Here is a 20,543-nt window from a genome sequence, read left to right as displayed (position 1 = left end):
TTATATTCTATTCTATCCATAACAGACTGATTGACTGAGTGCTGCTCCTCTGGCCACAGCTAGATGGCGTGAGGGAGCACTCTGTGATCGAGGGGCCTGTGCAGCTGCATGCAGTCATCCGTAGATATAAAAGCATGAGAGACTTATAGCTCTTTTTTACAGTGGAATCCTGTTGCTAGGGGGAACAGCTGTTGCTAGGGGGAACAGCTTGGACACACGTGTATTTCCTATCAACAAACACTGCAACAGGAAACACACTTGGGTCCATTAGGAATGTTTATGCTGTCCAGTTTGAAAAGGTCTACACGCAAGCAGCCAAATACTGTATATCATGATATTTAGAGGGGCCATTTCCATATATATATATATATATACACACACACATACATACAGTATATACACCGTAAAACTTGTATAGACGCTTGTACCAAATAAAGCGGGTGTGTTTTTACATATTTTGACAAATAAAAGCAGCTCAATTAGAAGCCCACTCTACATTACTTGATTATCTGGTTACCATTGACGGTACTTTTCTGAGCCACCACTATGTCACCAACATCTTTATTTAAATCACATTTCTGTCATTTAGCAGGTTACCATCAATCTCGGTATCCAAGCTGATAGAATCACTGCATTAATGGAAAGAACAGGAGCTGAGTCATCTTTTCCTGAGCACCACAGGGGGATCTGGTGCAGTGAAGTATTAATAATTAAATAATCCATAGAATTAGTAGATGAAAACCCGGTTCTTTATTCATGTACATGCTGGTACATGTCAAGTAATGTTCATACTGGTTTAAATATAAATGTACAGTATATCTTTGCTGAGCAAGACTTTTGTGCAAAAGGAAAGTCCCAAATAAAGGCGGTGAATTCAGTGATTGAAGCAAAAAGCCCCTTAATTTAAGTTTTACAGTATACAGTATAATGTAATATCTGCTTAGGTAGTAGCCGGAGGTAAATCACATGTTACTGTAGGTGTTCATCATATAGTACTGCGGGGAACTGGAAAGTAACACGGTATCAGACTGTTTTACATTCTCAAATATTCATTTAATTTGACGAGATATCCAACACAATATTTACTTTTTATCATGGTATTGAAACTCAGAGGCTCTCAGAGCTTCAACACCAGAGTCCTGAGAGCTTCAATACCAGAGTCCTGAGAGCTTCAACACCAGAGTCCTGAGAGCTTCAATACCAGAGTCCTGAGAGCTTCAATACCAGAGTCCTGAGAGCTTCAATACCAGAGTCCTCAGAGCTTCAACACCAGAGTCCTCAGAGCTTCAACACCAGAGTCCTGAGAGCTTCAACACCAGAGTCCTCAGAGCTTCAATACCAGAGTCCTGAGAGCTTCAACACCAGAGTCCTGAGAGCTTCAATACCAGAGTCCTGAGAGCTTCAATACCAGAGTCCTGAGAGCTTCAACACCAGAGTCCTGAGAGCTTCAATACCAGAGTCCTCAGAGCTTCAACACCAGAGTCCCGAGAGCTTCAACACCAGAGTCCTCAGAGCTTCAACACCAGAGTCCTCAGAGCTTCAACACCAGAGTCCTGAGAGCTTCAACACCAGAGTCCTGAGAGCTTCAACACCAGAGTCATGAGAGCTTCAATACCAGAGTCCTGAGAGCTTCAACACCAGAGTCCTCAGAGCTTCAACACCAGAGTCCTCAGAGCTTCAACACCAGAGTCCTGAGAGCTTCAATACCAGAGTCCTCAGAGCTTCAATACCAGAGTCCTGAGAGCTTCAACACCAGAGTCCTGAGAGCTTCAACACCAGAGTCCTGAGAGCTACAATACCAGAGTCCCCAGAGCTTCAACACCAGAGTCCTCAGAGCTTCAATACCAGAGTCCTCAGAGCTTCAATACCAGAGTCATGAGAGCTTCAATACCAGCGTCCTGAGACCTTCAATACCAGAGTCCTCAGAGCTTCAACACCAGAGTCCTGAGAGCTTTTTCAGATTCAGATTCAGACAACTTTATTGATCCCGCGTGGGGCAATTCATATTGTAGCTTCACGAGTAACAAAAACAACAAGCAACAAAAACAAAAACATCTAAACGACAGCACGGCAACAACAACATTCAACACCAGAGTCCCCAGAGCTTCAACACCAGAGTCCTCAGAGCTTCAATACCAGAGTCCCCAGAGCTTCAACACCAGAGTCCCCAGAGCTTCAATACCAGAGTCCCCAGAGCTTCAATACCAGAGTCCCCAGAGCTTCAACACCAGAGTCCTGAGAGCTTCAACACCAGAGTCCTGAGAGCTTCAACACCAGAGTCCTGAGAGCTTCAACACCAGAGTCCTGAGAGCTTCAACACCAGAGTCCTCAGAGCTTCAATACCAGAGTCCTGAGAGCTTCAACACCAGAGTCCTGAGAGCTTCAACACCAAAGTCCTGAGAGCTTCAATACCAGAGTCCTCAGAGCTTCAATACCAGAGTCCTCAGAGCTTCAACACCAGAGTCCTGAGAGCTTCAATACCAGAGTCCTGAGAGCTTCAATACCAGAGTCCTTAGAGCTTCAATACCAGAGTCCTCAGAGCTTCAATACCAGAGTCCTGAGAGCTTCAACACCAGAGTCCTCAGAGCTTCAACACCAGAGTCCTGAGAGCTTCAATACCAGAGTCCTCAGAGCTTCAATACCAGAGTCCTCAGAGCTTCAACACCAGAGTCCTCAGAGCTTCAACACCAGAGTCCTCAGAGCTTCAACACCAGAGTCCTCAGAGCTTCAACACCAGAGTCCTCAGAGCTTCAATACCAGAGTCCTGAGAGCTTTTTCAGATTCAGATTCAGACAACTTTATTGATCCCGCGTGGGGCAATTCATATTGTAGCTTCACGAGTAACAAAAACAACAAGCAACAAAAACAAAAACATCTAAACGACAGCACGGCAACAACAACATTCAACACCATAGTCCCCAGAGCTTCAACACCAGAGTCCCCAGAGCTTCAATACCAGAGTCCCCAGAGCTTCAACACCAGAGTCCCCAGAGCTTCAATACCAGAGTCCTCAGAGCTTCAACACCAGAGTCCTCAGAGCTTCAACACCAGAGTCCTCAGAGCTTCAACACCAGAGTCCCCAGAGCTTCAATACCAGAGTCCCCAGAGCTTCAATACCAGAGTCCCCAGAGCTTCAATACCAGAGTCCTCAGAGCTTCAATACCAGAGTCCCCAGAGCTTCAATACCAGAGTCCCCAGAGCTTCAATACCAGAGTCCCCAGAGCTTCAATACCAGAGTCCCCAGAGCTTCAATACCAGAGTCCCCAGAGCTTCAATACCAGAGTCCCCAGAGCTTCAATACCAGAGTCCCCAGAGCTTCAATACCAGAGTCCCCAGAGCTTGCTGATTCTATAGTGTCTTACCATGCTGCTTGGAGAATACTTTCTTTTGTCTCTGCAGTCTAGTTCCTCTCTCTATGACCGGATTAAAGAAGGTAACCTTAAAAAACACACACAGACACACACACACATAACAACATATTGTGTTAAAATACTTATTGCATGGATGTGTATGTGTTAAATATTCTTACATGGCCATTAATCATAGTGTGTGTAGTGTGTATACGTTCAACAGAATACTCTGTGTGACATTTAAGACACTTGGGTTTATGATAAGTGTGCGTGTGTGTGTACACATGCTTGTGTTAGTGCATATGCATGTGGGTGCCTCCATTTGTTAGTGTACAAGTTTCAAGTTCGTTTATTAGTTGTCACAATAAAATACATGTACTTTACGGTGAAATGCTTGGTTCTGCATGAGCCCCTAAGAGTGTGCTTCATAAAGTAAAAAAGGAATATACAATATACAATATATACAATACAATATACAATCTAAAGTACAGCCTAAGTACAATATAAGTACAGTGAGTAAAAATGTGTAAACAGTGAGGTGCAGGGCGCCCCAGTGGCGAACCACATAACGCGCTGAGTCGTGGCACGGCCGACCCGGGTTCGATTCTCGGACCCGTCGTTATTTGCCGAATGTCTTCCCCCCACTCTGTCTCCCGTTCCTCCTCTCTCTCTCTCTCTACTGGACTGCCCAGTAGTAAAAAGCGATAAACGCTAAAAAATAAATCTTACAAAAAAAACAGTGAGGTGCAAATGCAGACAATGACACACACACACACACACATAGCATGGTACACGCATATATGTATTTGTATGTTTGTGTATCTGTGTATATGTGCATTCATGTCTGTGCGTGCATGTGAGTGTGTGCGTGTGCGTGTGCGTGTGCGTGTGCGAGTGAGTGAGTGAGTGAGTGAGTGAGTGAGTGAGTGCGTGCGTGCGTGCGTGCGTGCGTGCGTGCGTGTGTGTGTGTGTTTCCAGTACCTCAGCCAGCAGCAGGCCCTGTGGTTCCAGCTCCAGTTTGATTTGGTGCCTCTGGTTGTCCAGAAAGTCTTCCAGCTTCAGGTATTTCAAAGCACACAGCGACCGGTAGTCTCTCCAGTACACCGCTATCTCCATCTCTCTAGACTGCAGAGAGAGAAGATACAGGTTAAAGTACACAGCCATCTCCATCTCTCTAGACTGCAGAGGAGAGAGAAGATACAGGTTAAAGTACACGGCCATCTCCATCTCTCTAGACTGTAAAGGAGAGAGAAGATACAGGTTAAAGTACACAGCCATCTCCATCTCTCTAGACTGCAGAGGAGAGAGAAGATACAGGTTAAAGTACACGGCCATCTCCATCTCTCTAGACTGTAAAGGAGAGAGAAGATACAGGTTAAAGTACACAGCCATCTCCATCTCTCTAGACTGCAGAGGAGAGAGAAGATACAGGTTAAAGTACAACGCTATCTCCATCTCTCTAGACTGCAGAGGAGAGAGAAGATACAGGTTAAAGTACACAGCCATCTCCATCTCTCTAGACTGTAGAGGAGAGAGAAGATACAGGTTAAAGTACAACGCTATCTCCATCTCTCTAGACTGCAGAGGAGAGAGAAGATACAGGTTAAAGTACAACGCTATCTCCATCTCTCTAGACTGCAGAGGAGAGAGAAGATACAGGTTAAAGTACACAGCCATCTCCATCTCTCTAGACTGCAGAGGAGAGAGAAGATACAGGTTAAAGTACACAGCCATCTCCATCTCTCTAGAGAGAAGATACTATAGGTTAAAGTACACGGCTATCTCCATCTCTCTAGACTGCAGAGGAGAGAGAAGATACAGGTTAAAGTACACAGCCATCTCCATCTCTCTAGACTGTAGAGGAGAGAGAAGATACAGGTTAAAGTACAACGCTATCTCCATCTCTCTAGACTGCAGAGGAGAGAGAAGATACAGGTTAAAGTACTGTAGATGGAGACAAGATGCAGTGCTATGTCATGGTTATGTTTACCAGTGAGCTGCAGAGAGAGAGAGAGAGAGAGAGAGAGAGGCATGTGTTGTGTATAAACTACTAGACGTACTCTCTCCAGCTCCACAGTAAAGGCCTGCTCCCAGGCCAGCTCCCCTACTGTCCTCCAGCACGTCTGGCCAACCACTGCGTTCTCCAGCTTCAACACGGCACTCACCTCCGCTGTGCAAACACAGCGCACACAAAGTCACACATTGTATACGCACAGTTTAACACAAAGTCACACATTGTATACGCACAGTTTAACACAAAGTCACACATTGTATACACACAGTTTAACACAAAGTCACACATTGTATACGCACAGTTTAACACAAAGTCACACATTGTATACGCACAGTTTAACACAAAGTCACACATTGTATACGCACAGTTTAACACAAAGTCACACATTGTATACGCACAGTTTAACACAAAGTCACACATTGTATACGCACAGTTTAACACAAAGTCACACATTGTATACGCACAATTTAACACAAAGTCACACATTGTATACGCACAGTTTAACACAAAGTCACACATTGTATACGCACAGTTTAACACAAAGTCACACATTGTATACGCACAGTTTAACACAAAGTCACACATTGTATACGCACAGTTTAACACAAAGTCACACATTGTATACGCACAGTTTAACACCATCTATTCATATAGTATTCCATGGCAGACATCTTGGTTGGCAAACCAACAGGCGAATGTAATCAAATAGCAGGTGATCAGTGGTTCTCAAAGTGGGGTCCGAGGACCCATCCCCAGGTTTTCTCAGATAAATGGGGATCCCCAGCCTGGCCAGTATTCATTTTGGGGCCCTTGACAAGTTTGAGAACGACCGCATTAAACGACAACCGTGGCTATATTGACACATCACGAGAATATACTATGAACAGGAAAGGTTATCAGAGTAGATAGATCACTGTGGAAATTGACCCAAGGCAGACAGATTTACAGCGTAAAGGAAGGGCTTACAATAAAAAAAAAAACAATGTCACAACCGTCCCAGAACCGACACAAAACACAGTTTTATTTCGGCCCAAACTGAAGAGGAACTGTCCCAACTCCCCAAAGAATTTGGTTGTATATGAATTCAGCCTCAATTAATCTACCATCTCGGGACCATTCCTACATGTGTTTTGTACCATCCGCAGACACATGTTTTTGCTGAATTTCCCTCGGGATCAATACAGTACTTCTTTTCAAGTTTCAAGTTTCTTTAATAGTTGTCATACAGAAGTACAGAATACTTTTGTACAAAATGCTTCTTACTGTTGCGCTCCAGAGACTGTGCAAGACAAGATAAGTATGAAATAAAAACATAGTAAAATTAGAAGTAAAAAAAGAGGTCACAGTGTTCAGTTTAGACATATGTACAATGTTCGATGCAGAATAGACATAGTTACCATACAATATACAATACTGTGCAGTGTACTAATATACAATACTATATAGTGCAAGGCAGAAATGGAGAAATGGGACGAGGTGCAATTTAGGTACAATTCACAGTAGGTGTACGAGTTGTAGTGCAAATCCTTTATCAATAAATATAAAGTGTAAGTGTGTTTGTGTGATCTAAAGTGTGGAGAGTGGGTGCTGCAGTGTGTTGTTTGTTTGAGTGAGTGTGTGCGTGTGGGTGTGTGTGCTGTGTGCATTTGATGGTTGTTGCATAGTGATTATTGTTCGTTTAGCGATTATTGTTCGTTTAGCAGCCTGATGGCCTGGGGATAGAAGCTTCTTCTGAGTCTTTCTGTGCTCGCCTTAAGACTCCGGTATCGCTTGCCTGACCGCAGCAGTTCAAAGAGGCAGTTGTTCGGGTGGCTCGAGTCCTTAATAATTCTCTTAGCCTTCCCCTTGCACCGCTTGATGTAAATGTTCTGGAGGGTGGGAAGCCCCCCTCCAATTGTGCGTTCGGCTGAACGTGTCACTCTTTGTAGTCTGCTACGGTCTTGTGCAGTGCTATTCCCAAACCAGGAGGTGATGTTGCCGGTCAGGATGCTCTCTATTGTACATGAGTAGAAGTTCCTAAGGATCTTCTGACTGACTTGGAACTTCCTTAGGCGCCTGAGGAAGTAGAGGCGTTGTCGTGCCTTCTTCACAACACTGTCAATGTGTGTGGTCCATGTCAAGTCCTCGGATATGTGGGCTCCGAGGTACTTGAAACTGTTCACTCTCTCAACCGGTGCCCCATCGATGCTGAGGGGGCTGTAGTCCTTGACCCCCGACCTCCTGAAGTCCACAATCATCTCTTTTGTTTTGCTGACGTTCAGGGAGAGGCAGTTCTCCTGACACCACTGTGACAGGTTCTCTACCTCTTCCAGGTAGGCCCTTTCGTGCTTCTATTCTATTCTATGTTGTATCATCCCCTGGACGTCGTAAAACACCCTTCAGTTCAAGCCCTGCCTATAGTGTAAGTATTGGAGTAGTGAACTACAGCTCTTCCTTATTGCTGGAGGCTCATCTGCAGTGTATTCATAATTTAACATTATTAGATGAATATGAGCCATGAGAAGCTTAAAGGTAGAGTCTGTAATGCTGCTGCTTGGTATTGCGCTTTGTTTACCTTTTTGTTTTGGCACAATAATCGTTTTATCACTCGTTTTCATGATCGTCGGAAGCCAACATTGTCATTGAAATTCAAACTCGATTAATCGCCCCAGCCCTACTGTGAATTTCTCCAGACCTCTCTTGGTGGAACCCGAGGTGTGGCCAGCAGTAGCAACCCCTCCTCTATACCCACTGAAATCCAATCCACACATCAGACAAAAACTAAAACTGTAAACAAAGCGCAGTGCCATGTTGTCATCTTTTGCCTAAAGGTCACTGTTTGACAACATTACAGATTCTACCTTTAACCGTTTCGTGGCCAACCACGTATATATACGTTATTGGGATCCGACCGTTGGAGGCCAACCACGTATATTTACGTGTTAAACTCGTTTTTGCTTTTATTCCATTTTAATATCCTACTCAATGTCACGGAGCTGTATGTTGGCTGGAAACGGCATATCCGGACTCCGAAAGTGCAGTACCGGCCAGATCCTGGTAGTGGCGCTGTCTCGAGAATGCAGTTTTCCCTGTTGCAGACCGGGTGTACATTTTTTTTCATTCCGGGTTAACTTTTCTGTTAGCCTGAAGCTATGGCTTCAACCGATCGCCTGGAATACCTATTGCGACGCCGAATTCAGTATGCAGTAAAGGAATATAGCATCAGCCAATTGACATATCGATCTACCAGATGGTGATCAATAACTGGGAAAGAATTTTTGGAATCCAACCGGCCACAGGTAAGAGCGATTTGACATCAATTTCAGCTTGATCGGGCCTTGTTCTCATAGCCATCCACCCGGTCAACGTATGATGTTGTAATAACGAATGCCGTTATTGGTAATCAATAATCAGAAACGACTTCCCCCGCCCCCCCCCCCCCCCCCTTTCATGCATTCATGGTGGACCATGATACCGATCATATGCATTTTGATTTTTAACTCTGTGTAGGGCCGAAACGGCAATCGATTTAACGTTATTAGCTTAGCGCCCTATAACTAGCTTTGCAGGAATTACCCTAGACCAATCCGATATAACGTTCATATTCACGACGCTATAAAATGGGAGCGTATTGATGACATTTTTTTTTCTTTATGGCATATTGAAGGGAAGGTTTATACTGTCAATTGACAATGACAATGGACACATAGCAATAATATAAAATATAGATTTAGTTCTACAAACAACCTCACGCACAGTGAAACCTTGTAATGAAAAGCTGGCCTCATAGAGTGAGATTAGACGGGCCCCAATGGCCCCGAATGTGTTAAGATTATGGGTCCTTGTGGGCCTTGATGTTGAACCACTTTGAAACACGGACAACAGAAAAAAGAAAGAAACATTTCATGCAAAGTATTCTGTATTTCTGTATGACAAATAATAAAGAAACAGCTAAATTTTATTTTTAAATAACTTTAGTTCACTGTCCTAATACCTCTACTTTTGACTATAGACTTAGAATACTGACATAATAATGATCAAGTTGATCACTCTCTTCTTTTAAAATGACTATATAGCGTTGACTTTGATTCAAAGGCTTGCAGTTGGTTTCAGAGCCATTTGTTTGAGAGACTTTAGTGTGTGAAAATGGGGAAAGTCCAGTCAGAGTTCTTCCATTACAAAATACTTATTTACCATTTATATTAATAATATTGTTTCATTGTATTGCTGATTCTGTACAACTGCAACTCTCATTTAATGCTCTACATCTACAAGATGCGCTTATTCATCTTAAACTGGTACTTAATGCAAACCAAATTAATTCAGTTGAGGGCATTGAGAGAGTAACAGAATACAAATATCTTGGCATCTGGCTTAATGACAAATCTACATTTAAATACCATAACAATCTTGCCAGTAAACTGCAGAAACAAATTGGCTACCTGTAAAGGATTAGTATCCATTGGTCAGTTAAAATGTCACCCCAGTATGCAGTTGCTTTAATGTTTAATTGATTGACTTGTTTTCATTTTGAATTTATTGTGTGTGGTTATTCTCGACATCATTGTGAATTATCTATCAATGATCCATCCAGATTAAATAAAGATTCCTGTCGCCGTGCATGGTGGTGTGAGTGGCACGCGGGCTGTTTGTGTTTTCCTTCGGCCATGGCGTGTTTTTTTGGGGGGGGGGGGGGGGGGGGGGTCTTGGATGGGGATCTGGTAGGGATTGATGTGTGGGGTGTTTGGGGGACTGACTGTTCCGGGGGGGTTCACATGCCTTCGAGCGACATTGTACTATTGTAATTATTTTATGCCTATTCTTAAGTCTGCACGTTTACATTGCACTAATTTTATTGTCTTTTATACCTATTCTTATGCCTGCAATTTATGCATTGTTTTTTATTCTGTCAATTGTGTGCTGATTTTATGTTAATTTTATACTAATTGCTGTGGGGGCACTCTGGACTGCGGTCCATGTGTGAAAAAAAGTACTATATAGATAGTTATTAATATTTATTATTGTTATATTGTAGAAATGTGTGCATTGAAATTAGGGATGTCCAATATTATCGTCCGATATTGGCATTAAAATGTGATATCGTATCGGTATTGGTTTAAATTATTTTTTTTTAAATTTAACATTTCTATAACCTTTATTTACCCAGGCAAGCAAGTAAGAACAAATTCTGATTTTATTTATTGTCAAAAGTATGCATAATGTTAATGTTAATTACCTGAAATTATTCAGTTTTTTGGGGGGGAAACCCTGCATATATCGGTATCGGTTGATATCGGTATCGGAAATTAAGAGTTGGACAATATCGGTATAACGGTATCGGTAAAAAAGCCAATATCGAGCATCCCTAATTGAAATGTCTGTAAAGTCTCGACGACATTGAAAATGAGGGAGAATAAATAAAGGTTTCAATGAATGAATGATTATTATACAATTCTAATAGCAGAACAGATGAGTGCAGTGTGCGTGGTGAACACACGCAGGCTCCACTCACAGGAGAGCTCGTCGGTCCTGCTGGGCATCTTCAGGCTCATGCTGCTGCTGCTGCGGCTGTACAGGCCGCTCAGCTTGAAGGAGGAGCGTCCGTCTGGACTGTAGGAGGGAAGCACCACCGTCACGCCCTTACTGCGGCCAGGGACCACCTCCAGCAGCCCCACGCAGCCCAGCAGACGCACCTGCAGGGAACCTGGAGGAGGGAGGGGGGGGGGGGAGAGAGAGAGAGAGAGAGAGAGAGAGTAGGGAGAGAGAGAGAGAGAGAGAGAGAGAGAGAGAGAGAGAGAGAGAGAGAGAGAGAGAGAGAGAGAAGGATACAGAAACACAAACAGATGTCAGAAAAACAGAGACAATACACAATGGGTATGTTTAACACATTCATATTCACATAATATTCGGGACACTCAGAATTCTCGAATTCGGGTTAAGAGTTGGTGCTTTAAAAAAAAACATCCTGTTTTATAAGTTTATAAGATAATCTCATATCTCCGTTTGCACAGTAATAATAGTAATATTCCATCTAGGAATATGAATGTACTGTAAATAAACTCAATGTCACACTCTTACACTCGTCATATTTCCCCAGCCCCTACGCCGCCAGCCAGGTATGATATTGTGCCGTCCCCATCCAAAAAAGAAAATGATAAAAATGTGTTTTCACATCCCTTGCCACATCCATGTCTACTGTGTTTACCAGTGAGAGGCGAGGGCTTGCAGAGGGTGCTGTACTGGTTGTGGACATAGGGGGTGCTGTGGAGGGCGCTGAACGCCGAGGACGAGGCCAGGACCAGCTCCTCCTTGATGAGGCAGGCCTTGGGGTGGTCCTCTGGGAGCTCCTGCAGCCTCTGCTCCAGGGAGCCCCTCAGCAGGTCCAGGCGCTGGGACGACTCGCTCAGACCACACTGCGCCTGGGGGGAGAGGTTTAAAGAGACAGTTCGGATGGTTGGACTAACGTTATTTCTTAGCTACCAGTGACGATGTTGCTCAGTAGAGTCCTCTCTCAGTTCCTCATACCAGCTCTAGACCAGGGGTCACTTTTTGAAACTGAGAGCTACTTCATGGGTACTGAGTCATACGAAGGGCTAGCAGTTTGGTACACTCTTCTGAAATAACACATTTGCTCAGTTTGACTTTAGTTATATATTTATTATCAATGATAAAAGATACTCATCTTTGTGAAGACACTGATCACGTTAATGATTTCTCACTATAATTATCAACATTGACTGAACAAGGTGGGAAACAGATATTCAACACTTTATACACCCAGGCTTGCCGCGGGCACCATGTTGGTGATCCCTGCTCTAGATGGTTGGCCACAAACCACTGTCTATACAGGCTGACTGTGGCTCACTGACATCTACTTTGTGCGTACAGTCAGTTTCAGTGAGCCTCATTCAGATTGCACCAGCCCGTGTAATAATCTGAATCTGATGACGTAGCGAGGGGTACCCATTTCCTGGGTAAAGATTTCAACCCCTTCCCCTGTAGCTCCGTTCTGAAAGTGCAGCTACCCAGCCGAGGGCACTCCAAGACTAGGGATAGGGCCAAGGGAAGGGGATTGGCCCCCAAAGTGACTTTCCATCAGCTCCGTGAGCACCGACCTCTGCCATGGCCTTCTTGTCCTGGACCCTGCCGGCTCCCAGCATCCGCAGCATGTTCTTGGCTCCCTCGGCCATGGCGTGCTCCACACGGTAGTGATGCCACAGCTCCTCCACGCGGAGCTCCACGCCCCCCGAGTCCAGCTTACCTGGGAGAGGAGGGCCAAGCGAGAATACAGGGTGAACACTAAGTCAAATACAAACAGTGAATTGAGTACAAATACAACAGGCTTGAGGAGTGGTTGATTTACCGGATCTTGTAATAGGGTTTACTCTATTTTATTTTATTAAACATATTTTACCTCTTAACTCTTTCACGGCCATACCAGAGTATAGTCGGGTTATCTCGCCAACGGTTGAGCGCCAGAAACTCGAGTATACTCAAGTTGAGACATTTTCCTTTGATCCCCGTTCTATATGGTCAGCCGGAGCCATCTAGGTGTCTATGATTCATCTACCTACGTTGGAATTGCAATGACGATCGAATATCACCAGGTGGCAGTATTGCCTACCTTTTGAACTCTGATAGAAAGGGAACAGGAGAGGCAATGAATGAAATGGACTATCGAGACTCGCTCTGGGGGGGGGGGGGGGGGGGGGGGGGGGGCTTCTGCAAAGCAATCGCTAGCAGATCTGCTCGCCTCAAAACCTATAGTGTCCCGTAAACACGTGTAATTACATATAAACGAGTAATCGCAATCGCCAATGGGATCATTGGAATTATTCTTTTGAGGTACCTCCTGGCTAAGGTAAGGACCCCCAATGTCTATTTTACCGAATCTGAAACATGTTTCTGTAACGATCACAGTGGCTTACTTTACCGGACATAAACAGAGCGTTTTCTAGCGATCGGATTTTCGGGGTAAGACTACCCCCCCCTCCCCCCCTTGATGATTTTGTGAAGGTACATACGTACATGTTATATACCTTCGATTTGGGAGTATTTGGGGTTTCAGGGAATCAACCAGAACGATTCGGGCTTATTCCATATAATGCGTCCTATCTCGCAATCTATGGAAAAAGACTGGATTATTCCGGAAATGGGGCGCTGTTTAGCGTGTAGCACATAACAAACTACAGTGTGTAGAAATGAGCCGATTAGTCAGTAATGACTATGAACAATGCCTGTAAAATTAGCCATACCATTGTCTCCATAGCTATAATAGAGAACACACGATGGGTCTGCAAACATAGCTAAAATGGTCATTAAGGCTGGCATCAAACAGTGCAGATGGCGAAAGCTGCTGGCTGTGAATGAGTTAACAGGTGGTGGCATATATACGTGCTGTTTTGTACTTGCACGCAAGTCACGGCACTTTGCGAGCGTCGGCTCGGGCCTGCATTTATCGCAGAACATATAATATACCATTCGAAAGATCTATTTGTTGCCATTCGAACGCCACCTCACTCGACCAAATCCGTGCCTTGGTTCTCGAGTTACATGATGATATGTCCGGCGAGCGTCTTTTTACACGCCGCGTGTCAGATGACCACCCCGGACTCCAGATACTCCAGAACTGCCAGTCATCCGCTGATGGCAAAAATGATTGGTCAGTATTGTAGCCAACGAGTATACGTTTCCAACGATACCCCACGTGGGGGTGGGAGGGGGGTGCGAATAAGGGAACTTGGTGAAAGTTGACGAGCGAGAACGGATTTTTATAAAATGTTGATCTGTACTACATAAGACTTCAGGCTATGGAACCGTGGTGTTTTCCAGCTTATACCTCTATGCTGGAATATTGGAATATGGAATCTTGCAACCACTACAGAGAAATGTGAGTACAAAAGTTCAAGTTCAGACCTCTGTTACTCCATTTCATTAGCACTAAAAGTGATTTTCCTTTTTTGCATTAGTAACTTCAGAATGTTATCTTTCAAAAGAGACCAGGCTCATGCATGTGCTATAAGTATAAAGCTAAGCTTTGCAAAAAAAGTATGCAGTCCTCAAGTTCAAGTAAGAAAAATTGCCACTTTTCTGGGTGCCTGTTAAGAGGTTAAAGCATACAAAAAGTCAAAAGAACAGAAAGAAAATGAAAAAAACAGAACTATACAAACAAAAACACTTTAGATTTTAGAACAGTACTAATACATGTGTCATTAGATTTGTTATCATTTAAATTACAATCTTTAATCAATAAATATGGCAATACTGGTTTAATATTCAAATATATTAATGTGTTTTGGATTAACTGAATTAGTGATAAGGGGATTGCTTTACAAATCGTATTGACATTATATAATCCAAAAGGATAGCATTGCAATCTAATAAATAATTTAATAAAATACCACTCTCATACCATTCATTTTAAAATATTGATTTCCCATTAATTGCAATCACTACTGTTCCGAGCATCATATTTTAAACCCACTAGAAAACAGCAATTGTGCCTATTTCCTTGGAATGGCTCTGTAGGCCATGTCTGTTGTAACTTAGGTTAGGCGTGACTTATCCAGGGAGGTTAAAGGTCAGGTTAAGGTAAGGATTTAGGGTTATAAGCAAACATGTGTAAAAGGAAAGGTTGAGATCCAAGGCAGCTCTACACATTTTTAAAAAGCCCTTTATTTATTGGCTTACATTATTTAGAACATTTCTTTTAAAAAACCGACATGTTTCGGCCTACATGGCCTTCTTCAGGGATATTGAGAATTGAATCAGAATATAAACCATCGGGGCGGTCAGGTGGCGTAGCGGAGATTGCGTTCATCACCAACGCCGGAGACGCTGGATTCGCCTGTTCGAATCCAGCTCCCGGCGTGTCACCAGCTTGGCTGGCCGTTCACACTAATACAATTGGCAGTATTAGAGGGTGGGAAAGCTGGCGGGGTGGGTCCGGGTCGTTGTAAACAGCGACTCCTACAGTTCGGTCGGGCGCCTGCTCAGCGCGGATAGGATCTAAGGGGGGTAGTGTGATCCTTCCACACGTTACACCCTCTCAGTGAGAGTCCGCGCTGCCAGGTAAGAAGCGGTTGATTGGCTAGACGTGTGTCGGAGGAAGCACGTGATAGCCTCCACTCTCCCAGACCGACTGTGGGGGGTAAGTGCGCAGCGACCAGGAAGGGGATTGGGAATTGGCATAACGACTAACATTGGGATGGGAGAAAATCGGAGGAAAAAGGAGGGGGAAAAAGATAATTAAAAAATATATATATATATAAACCATCAAGTGTTCACTGTATTAGAGCCTTTTGAACAGATTATTATATAGAGGAAATCCACGCCAACACATGCAAACTCTTTGCAGAGCCCCCCCCCCCCCATCAGGTTTAAACTCAACCCAGGACCTTTGTGCTGTGAGATAACAGTGCTAACCACTGGCCATGCCGCGCTAAGTATAGCCTACGTGACCTAAGTTTGTTTCATTTGTTTTTTTAGTGTTCAAGTTAGAGCTCTGCGTGTTCTGAGCCTCCGTGACCTGTGCACATGCGTGTAGCTGATGACTCAGGTGATGACTCTCTGGCTCAAATCTATTCTGGAGCCAAAGGGCTGAGGAGACGGTGAGAGGGGAGAGATACAGAGGCACAGAGACGGAGGAGAAAAATAGACATGAGAAGAATCCATTAAGAGGTATTTATGTGTCTAAATCTATCCATCCACTCTGCTGCATGACCAGCATCAGTGCCTCCCCTCTCTCTCTCTCTGCTCCCTCCCTGTCTGTTTCACTCTCCCTCCCTCTCTCTCTCCCTCTCTCTCCCTCCCTCCTCTTTCTGCTAAACTGTCTTTCCTCTCCCTTCCTCCTATTTTCTCCATTGCAATCTCTTACTCATACCTTTTCATTCGCTCTCCCTCAGATCCATCTTTCTCTGTCTCTCTTCCCGTCTGTCTACACTAGTATATTGGTCTCTCTCTCTCTCTCTAACCTGTGAGGCATCTTCACAAACATAGCCACAACACTGGTAAACAAACTACCCTCCCACTCAGGGCATTATGGGGTAGAACACATAGTAGCATACTACAAGAACTTAGGGGTCCACAAAGACGACTTCAAACTGGATGAGGTACTCAAAAACTGAGCGCCCTCCAACCGAACAAGGCCACTGGCCATGACAACATCCCCTCCAAATTCCTCAGAGACTCAGCAGCCGCCATCACCCCAGTCATCACACACATAATAAACCTCTCCATAAAACAGGGACACGTCCCCAAGGACTTCAAAATTGCGAGAGTAACACCCCTGCACAAAAAGGCAGTAAATTAGACCCAGGCAACTACCGCCCTGTTTCTATCCTTACCTCCATCTCGAAAGTCATGGAAAAAATTGTATACGAACAGGTCGAAAAGTACCTCGCGGGAAAAAATCTAATCTACGAATTCCAATCTGGCTTCAGAACATCCCACTCCACTGACACATGCCTTCTCTATTTAAACAACCACATCAAACAAGAGGTGGATGCGGGCAAATACTGCGGCATGGTCATGCTGGACCTACAAAAGGCCTTCGACACTGTCAATCACACCATTCTGATTGACAAGCTAAAAGCAATTGGTTTTGATAGTCTATCAGTGAGCTGGATGCAATCCTACCTGGAGGGGAGAGAACAGATGGTGGAGGTAAACGGTACCCTATCCCCCCCCTCACAGTGAGCTGTGGTGTTCCACAAGGAAGCATACTAGGACCGCTACTGTTCCTAATTTATGCAAATTACATGTCGTCAGCTTGTGACTGCAACTTGTTCCTGTTTGCGGACGACTCAGCCCTGCTGGTCTCTGACAAGAACAAGTTACAGGTTGAAAAAACCCTCAGCTCGGAACTAGGCAAAATCTGCATATGGCTTGCTGATAACAAACTATCATTACACATGAGCAAAACAGAGTCCATTCTCTTCGGTTCAAATAACAAACTCAGCAAGACCGACGGCTTCTCAGTTACAGTGGGTGACAATATTGTCACAAGGAAAGAAGAAATTACCTACCTGGGCTCCATCCTAGAGGCAAATCTTTCCTGTGACAAAAATGGCATCCAATGTAATAAAAAAGTCACCAACAAACTTGATTCTTGTACCGGATCTCCTCACTGGTAAACAAGAATACCCTGAAGACTCTGGCAGGAGCACTCATTCAAGGGTACTACGACTATGCTTGCACCTCATGATACCAAAGCACCTCAAAGGCGCTAAAAACAAAATTACAAACATCTCAAAACAAACTGGTCAGACTACTGCTTGACCTTACTCCTAGAACCCACCTCACCCCTGCCCACTTTGACAAACTAGGATGGCTTAGAGTAGACGACAGAGTACAGCAACTTGCAATGGGCCTGGTCTACAAGATACACTACACGACCAAGGTACCCATGTACATGTCAAAATACTTCCCAAAGGTCAGTGAATACCACGATCACAACACCAGAGGGAGCTCCACAAATCATGTTAAACCCAGATTCGGCTCAAACAAGGGACTAAACACGTTTAGCAATTATGCCACATCAATGTGGAACGCCCTACCCAAAGCTGTAAAGGAATGTGAATCACTACCCACTTTCAAAAACACTCAAAGAACACCTACGGGAGACCGCAATTCGAAACTGTAATGTACCCATTCTGCAATCTGTTAATAAAGTTTTCAAGCAATCAATCAATCAATGTCTCTCTCTCTCTTGTCTGTCTATATTGATCTCTCTCTCTCTAACCTGTGGTAGATGAGGCATGTCTCTCTCTCTCTTGTCTGTCTATATATCTCTCTCTCTCTCTCTAACCTGTGGTAGATGAGGCATGTCTCTCTCTCTCTCTCTTGTCTGTCTATATCTCTCTCTCTCTCTCTAACCTGTAGTAGATGAGGCATCTCTCTCTCGCTCTCTCTCTCTCTCTCTCTCTCTCTCTCTAACCTGTAGTAGATGAGGCATGTCTCTCTCTCTCTCTCTCTCTCTAACCCAGGGGTGGGCAACTTTGTATATGGTGAGGGCCACAAAATGTCCACAATCAATCTGGGGGGCCGCATTGTTTATCGGCAGTCCCGCCAGTAGTACCCCATCACTCAAATAGCCCTAATAGTCACAAGGTATATAAACAATTATAATTTGTTGTAACTTTGTTTTTATTCCATTTCAAATGCATTTAGTAATGCAATTTCAACTTTATGAATTTATAAACAGCTGAATTTAAAAGTATTGCTGTGTAACCCCAAATATATACAAAAATTTTCAATTATAATTAAGGCTTCTAATAAAATAAATGTATGAACTTAAAGCCCACTGCTCAACAAACACAAAGCAGCATTCCTGCTGCATTTCACTACAACAGTAAATCAAAAGTGCAATAATAAATGATTTTGTTAAATGTATAAACTTTTATCCTGCTACTAAACAAAACATTATAACACTGAAATGCATGTTATGGATATGAAGCACTCAGGAATGTTTTGTTTAGTAGCAGGATAAAAGTGTATACATTTAACAAAATCATTTATTATTGCACTTTTGATTTACTGTTGTAGTGAAATGCAGCAGGAATGCTGCTTTGTGTTTGTGTTATTAGTGTTATCTGAACACTACAAAAGTAATAATAATAATAATAAATCAAATTTATATAGCGCCTTTCATAGAACCCAAGGTCGCTTTACAATCAGGACAAAAAATAGGGCAAGGAAAGTAGGGGGGGAGGGGGAAGAGGGGATGAGGGAAAGTAGGGGATAATGGACCTAATTTAATCTAAAACTAACTGATGGGGAAAGCCTTGGTGAAGAGGTGTGTTTTTAGAGCGGATTTGAAGGTGTCCAGGGTTGGGGCGTTGCGGATTTCGGGGGGAGAGAGTTCCAGAGGGTAGGGGACGCCACGCTGAAGGCTCTGTCCCCAAAAGTCCGTAACCTGGTGCGAGGGATGGAGAGGAGACCTAGATCAGAGGATCGTAGGTTCCGGGATGGAGTGTACTGGTGGAGGAGATCAGACAGGTACCGGGGGGCGAGGGCATGGAGGGATTTGTAGGTGAGGAGCAGGAGTTTGAAGGTGATGCGGAACCTGACTGGAAGCCAGTGGAGATGGATGAGGGTGGGGGTGATGTGCTGCCAGGGCTTGGTGTGAGTGAGAACCCTGGCAGCTGAGTTCTGGACATACTGGAGCCTGTCCAGGGCTTTGCTGGGTACCCCGAACAGGACTCCATTACAATAGTCCAACCGGGAGGTGACAAATGAGTGGATCAGGGTCTCCGCCACAGAGTCTGAGAGTGAGGGTCGGAGACGGGAGATGTTCCTGAGGTGGTAGAAGGCAGACTTGGTGACAGATTTGATGTGGAGTGAAATGAAAGTGTGGAGTCAAGGGTGACGCCCAGGTTACGGACTTCGAGAGACGGGGAGATGGAACAGCCGTCAACGTGGAGGAGGAGATCTCCAACCTTCCCGAGCAGTGCCTTGGGGGCCACAACCATGAGCTCTGTCTTTTTGCTGTTGAGTTTAAGTAATTTTGGTTGCCATCCAGGTTTTTATAGCGTGGAGGCAGTTGACTACAGACTGTGGGGGGAGCTGGGAGGATGGTGAGGTGCTGATGTAGAGCTGAGTATCATCAGCATAACAGTGGAAGTTGAGTCCGTGGTGACGTATAATCTGACCGAGGGGGAGCATGTAAATGGTGAATAGTAGGGGACCCAGCACAGAGCCCTGGGGGACACCGTGGTTGACTGGGGCCGGGGGGGAGGATGAGCCGCTGACGCTGACAAACTGAGATCTATTAGTGAGATATGAATGAAACCATGACAGAGCTGTACCGGTGATGCCTAGGTTGTCGGAGAGGCATTTGAGGAGGACTGAGTGGGATATTGTGTCGAACGCCGCGGAGAGGTCGAGAAGGATGAGGAGGCTGATGTGTCCGGAGTCTGAAGCAAGGAGGAGGTCATTAGTGATCTTGATGAGGGCGGTCTCTGTGCTGTGATGTGCTCGGTAGGCTGAGTAAACAAGTAAAGTGCAAGTAAAGTAAAGTGCAATACTACATGCCTCCCATTGACCCTTTATCAAACTGGCATGACATTCACCCTCGCCCCACAGTGGGTCAATAATGGTTATAATAATAATAATAATAATAATAATAATAATAATAATAATAATAATGGTCCCCTCTCTACACCTCTCCATCATCTCCCCCCCCTCTCTACATCTCTTCA

At 44.3% G+C, this 20,543-nt stretch overlaps 1 protein-coding gene across 2 annotated transcripts in view; it reads right to left on the bottom strand.

Annotated features, from left to right (window-relative positions):
- Positions 1–20,543, bottom strand: part of LOC311240741 (serine/threonine-protein kinase N1-like) — a 222,827-nt gene that overhangs the window by 45,384 nt on the left and 156,900 nt on the right. For both annotated transcript variants that reach the window (XM_084329313.1, XM_084329312.1), the window contains exons 5-10: positions 12,459–12,604; positions 11,549–11,762; positions 10,856–11,047; positions 5,411–5,520; positions 4,332–4,475; positions 3,363–3,438 (exon numbers count right to left, since the gene is read on the bottom strand). In XM_084329313.1, the coding sequence (XP_084185439.1) occupies positions 3,363–3,438; positions 4,332–4,475; positions 5,411–5,520; positions 10,856–11,047; positions 11,549–11,762; positions 12,459–12,604 (882 nt within the window). The remainder of the gene's footprint in view (positions 1–3,362; positions 3,439–4,331; positions 4,476–5,410; positions 5,521–10,855; positions 11,048–11,548; positions 11,763–12,458; positions 12,605–20,543) is intronic.

Source organism: Notolepis coatsorum, assembly GCF_963971535.1.
Source record: "Notolepis coatsorum genome assembly, chromosome: 14".
Taxonomy (NCBI): domain Eukaryota; kingdom Metazoa; phylum Chordata; class Actinopteri; order Aulopiformes; family Paralepididae; genus Notolepis; species Notolepis coatsorum.
Note: the sequence above shows the minus strand (reverse complement) of the source record. Positions and strands in the feature narration are given on the sequence as shown.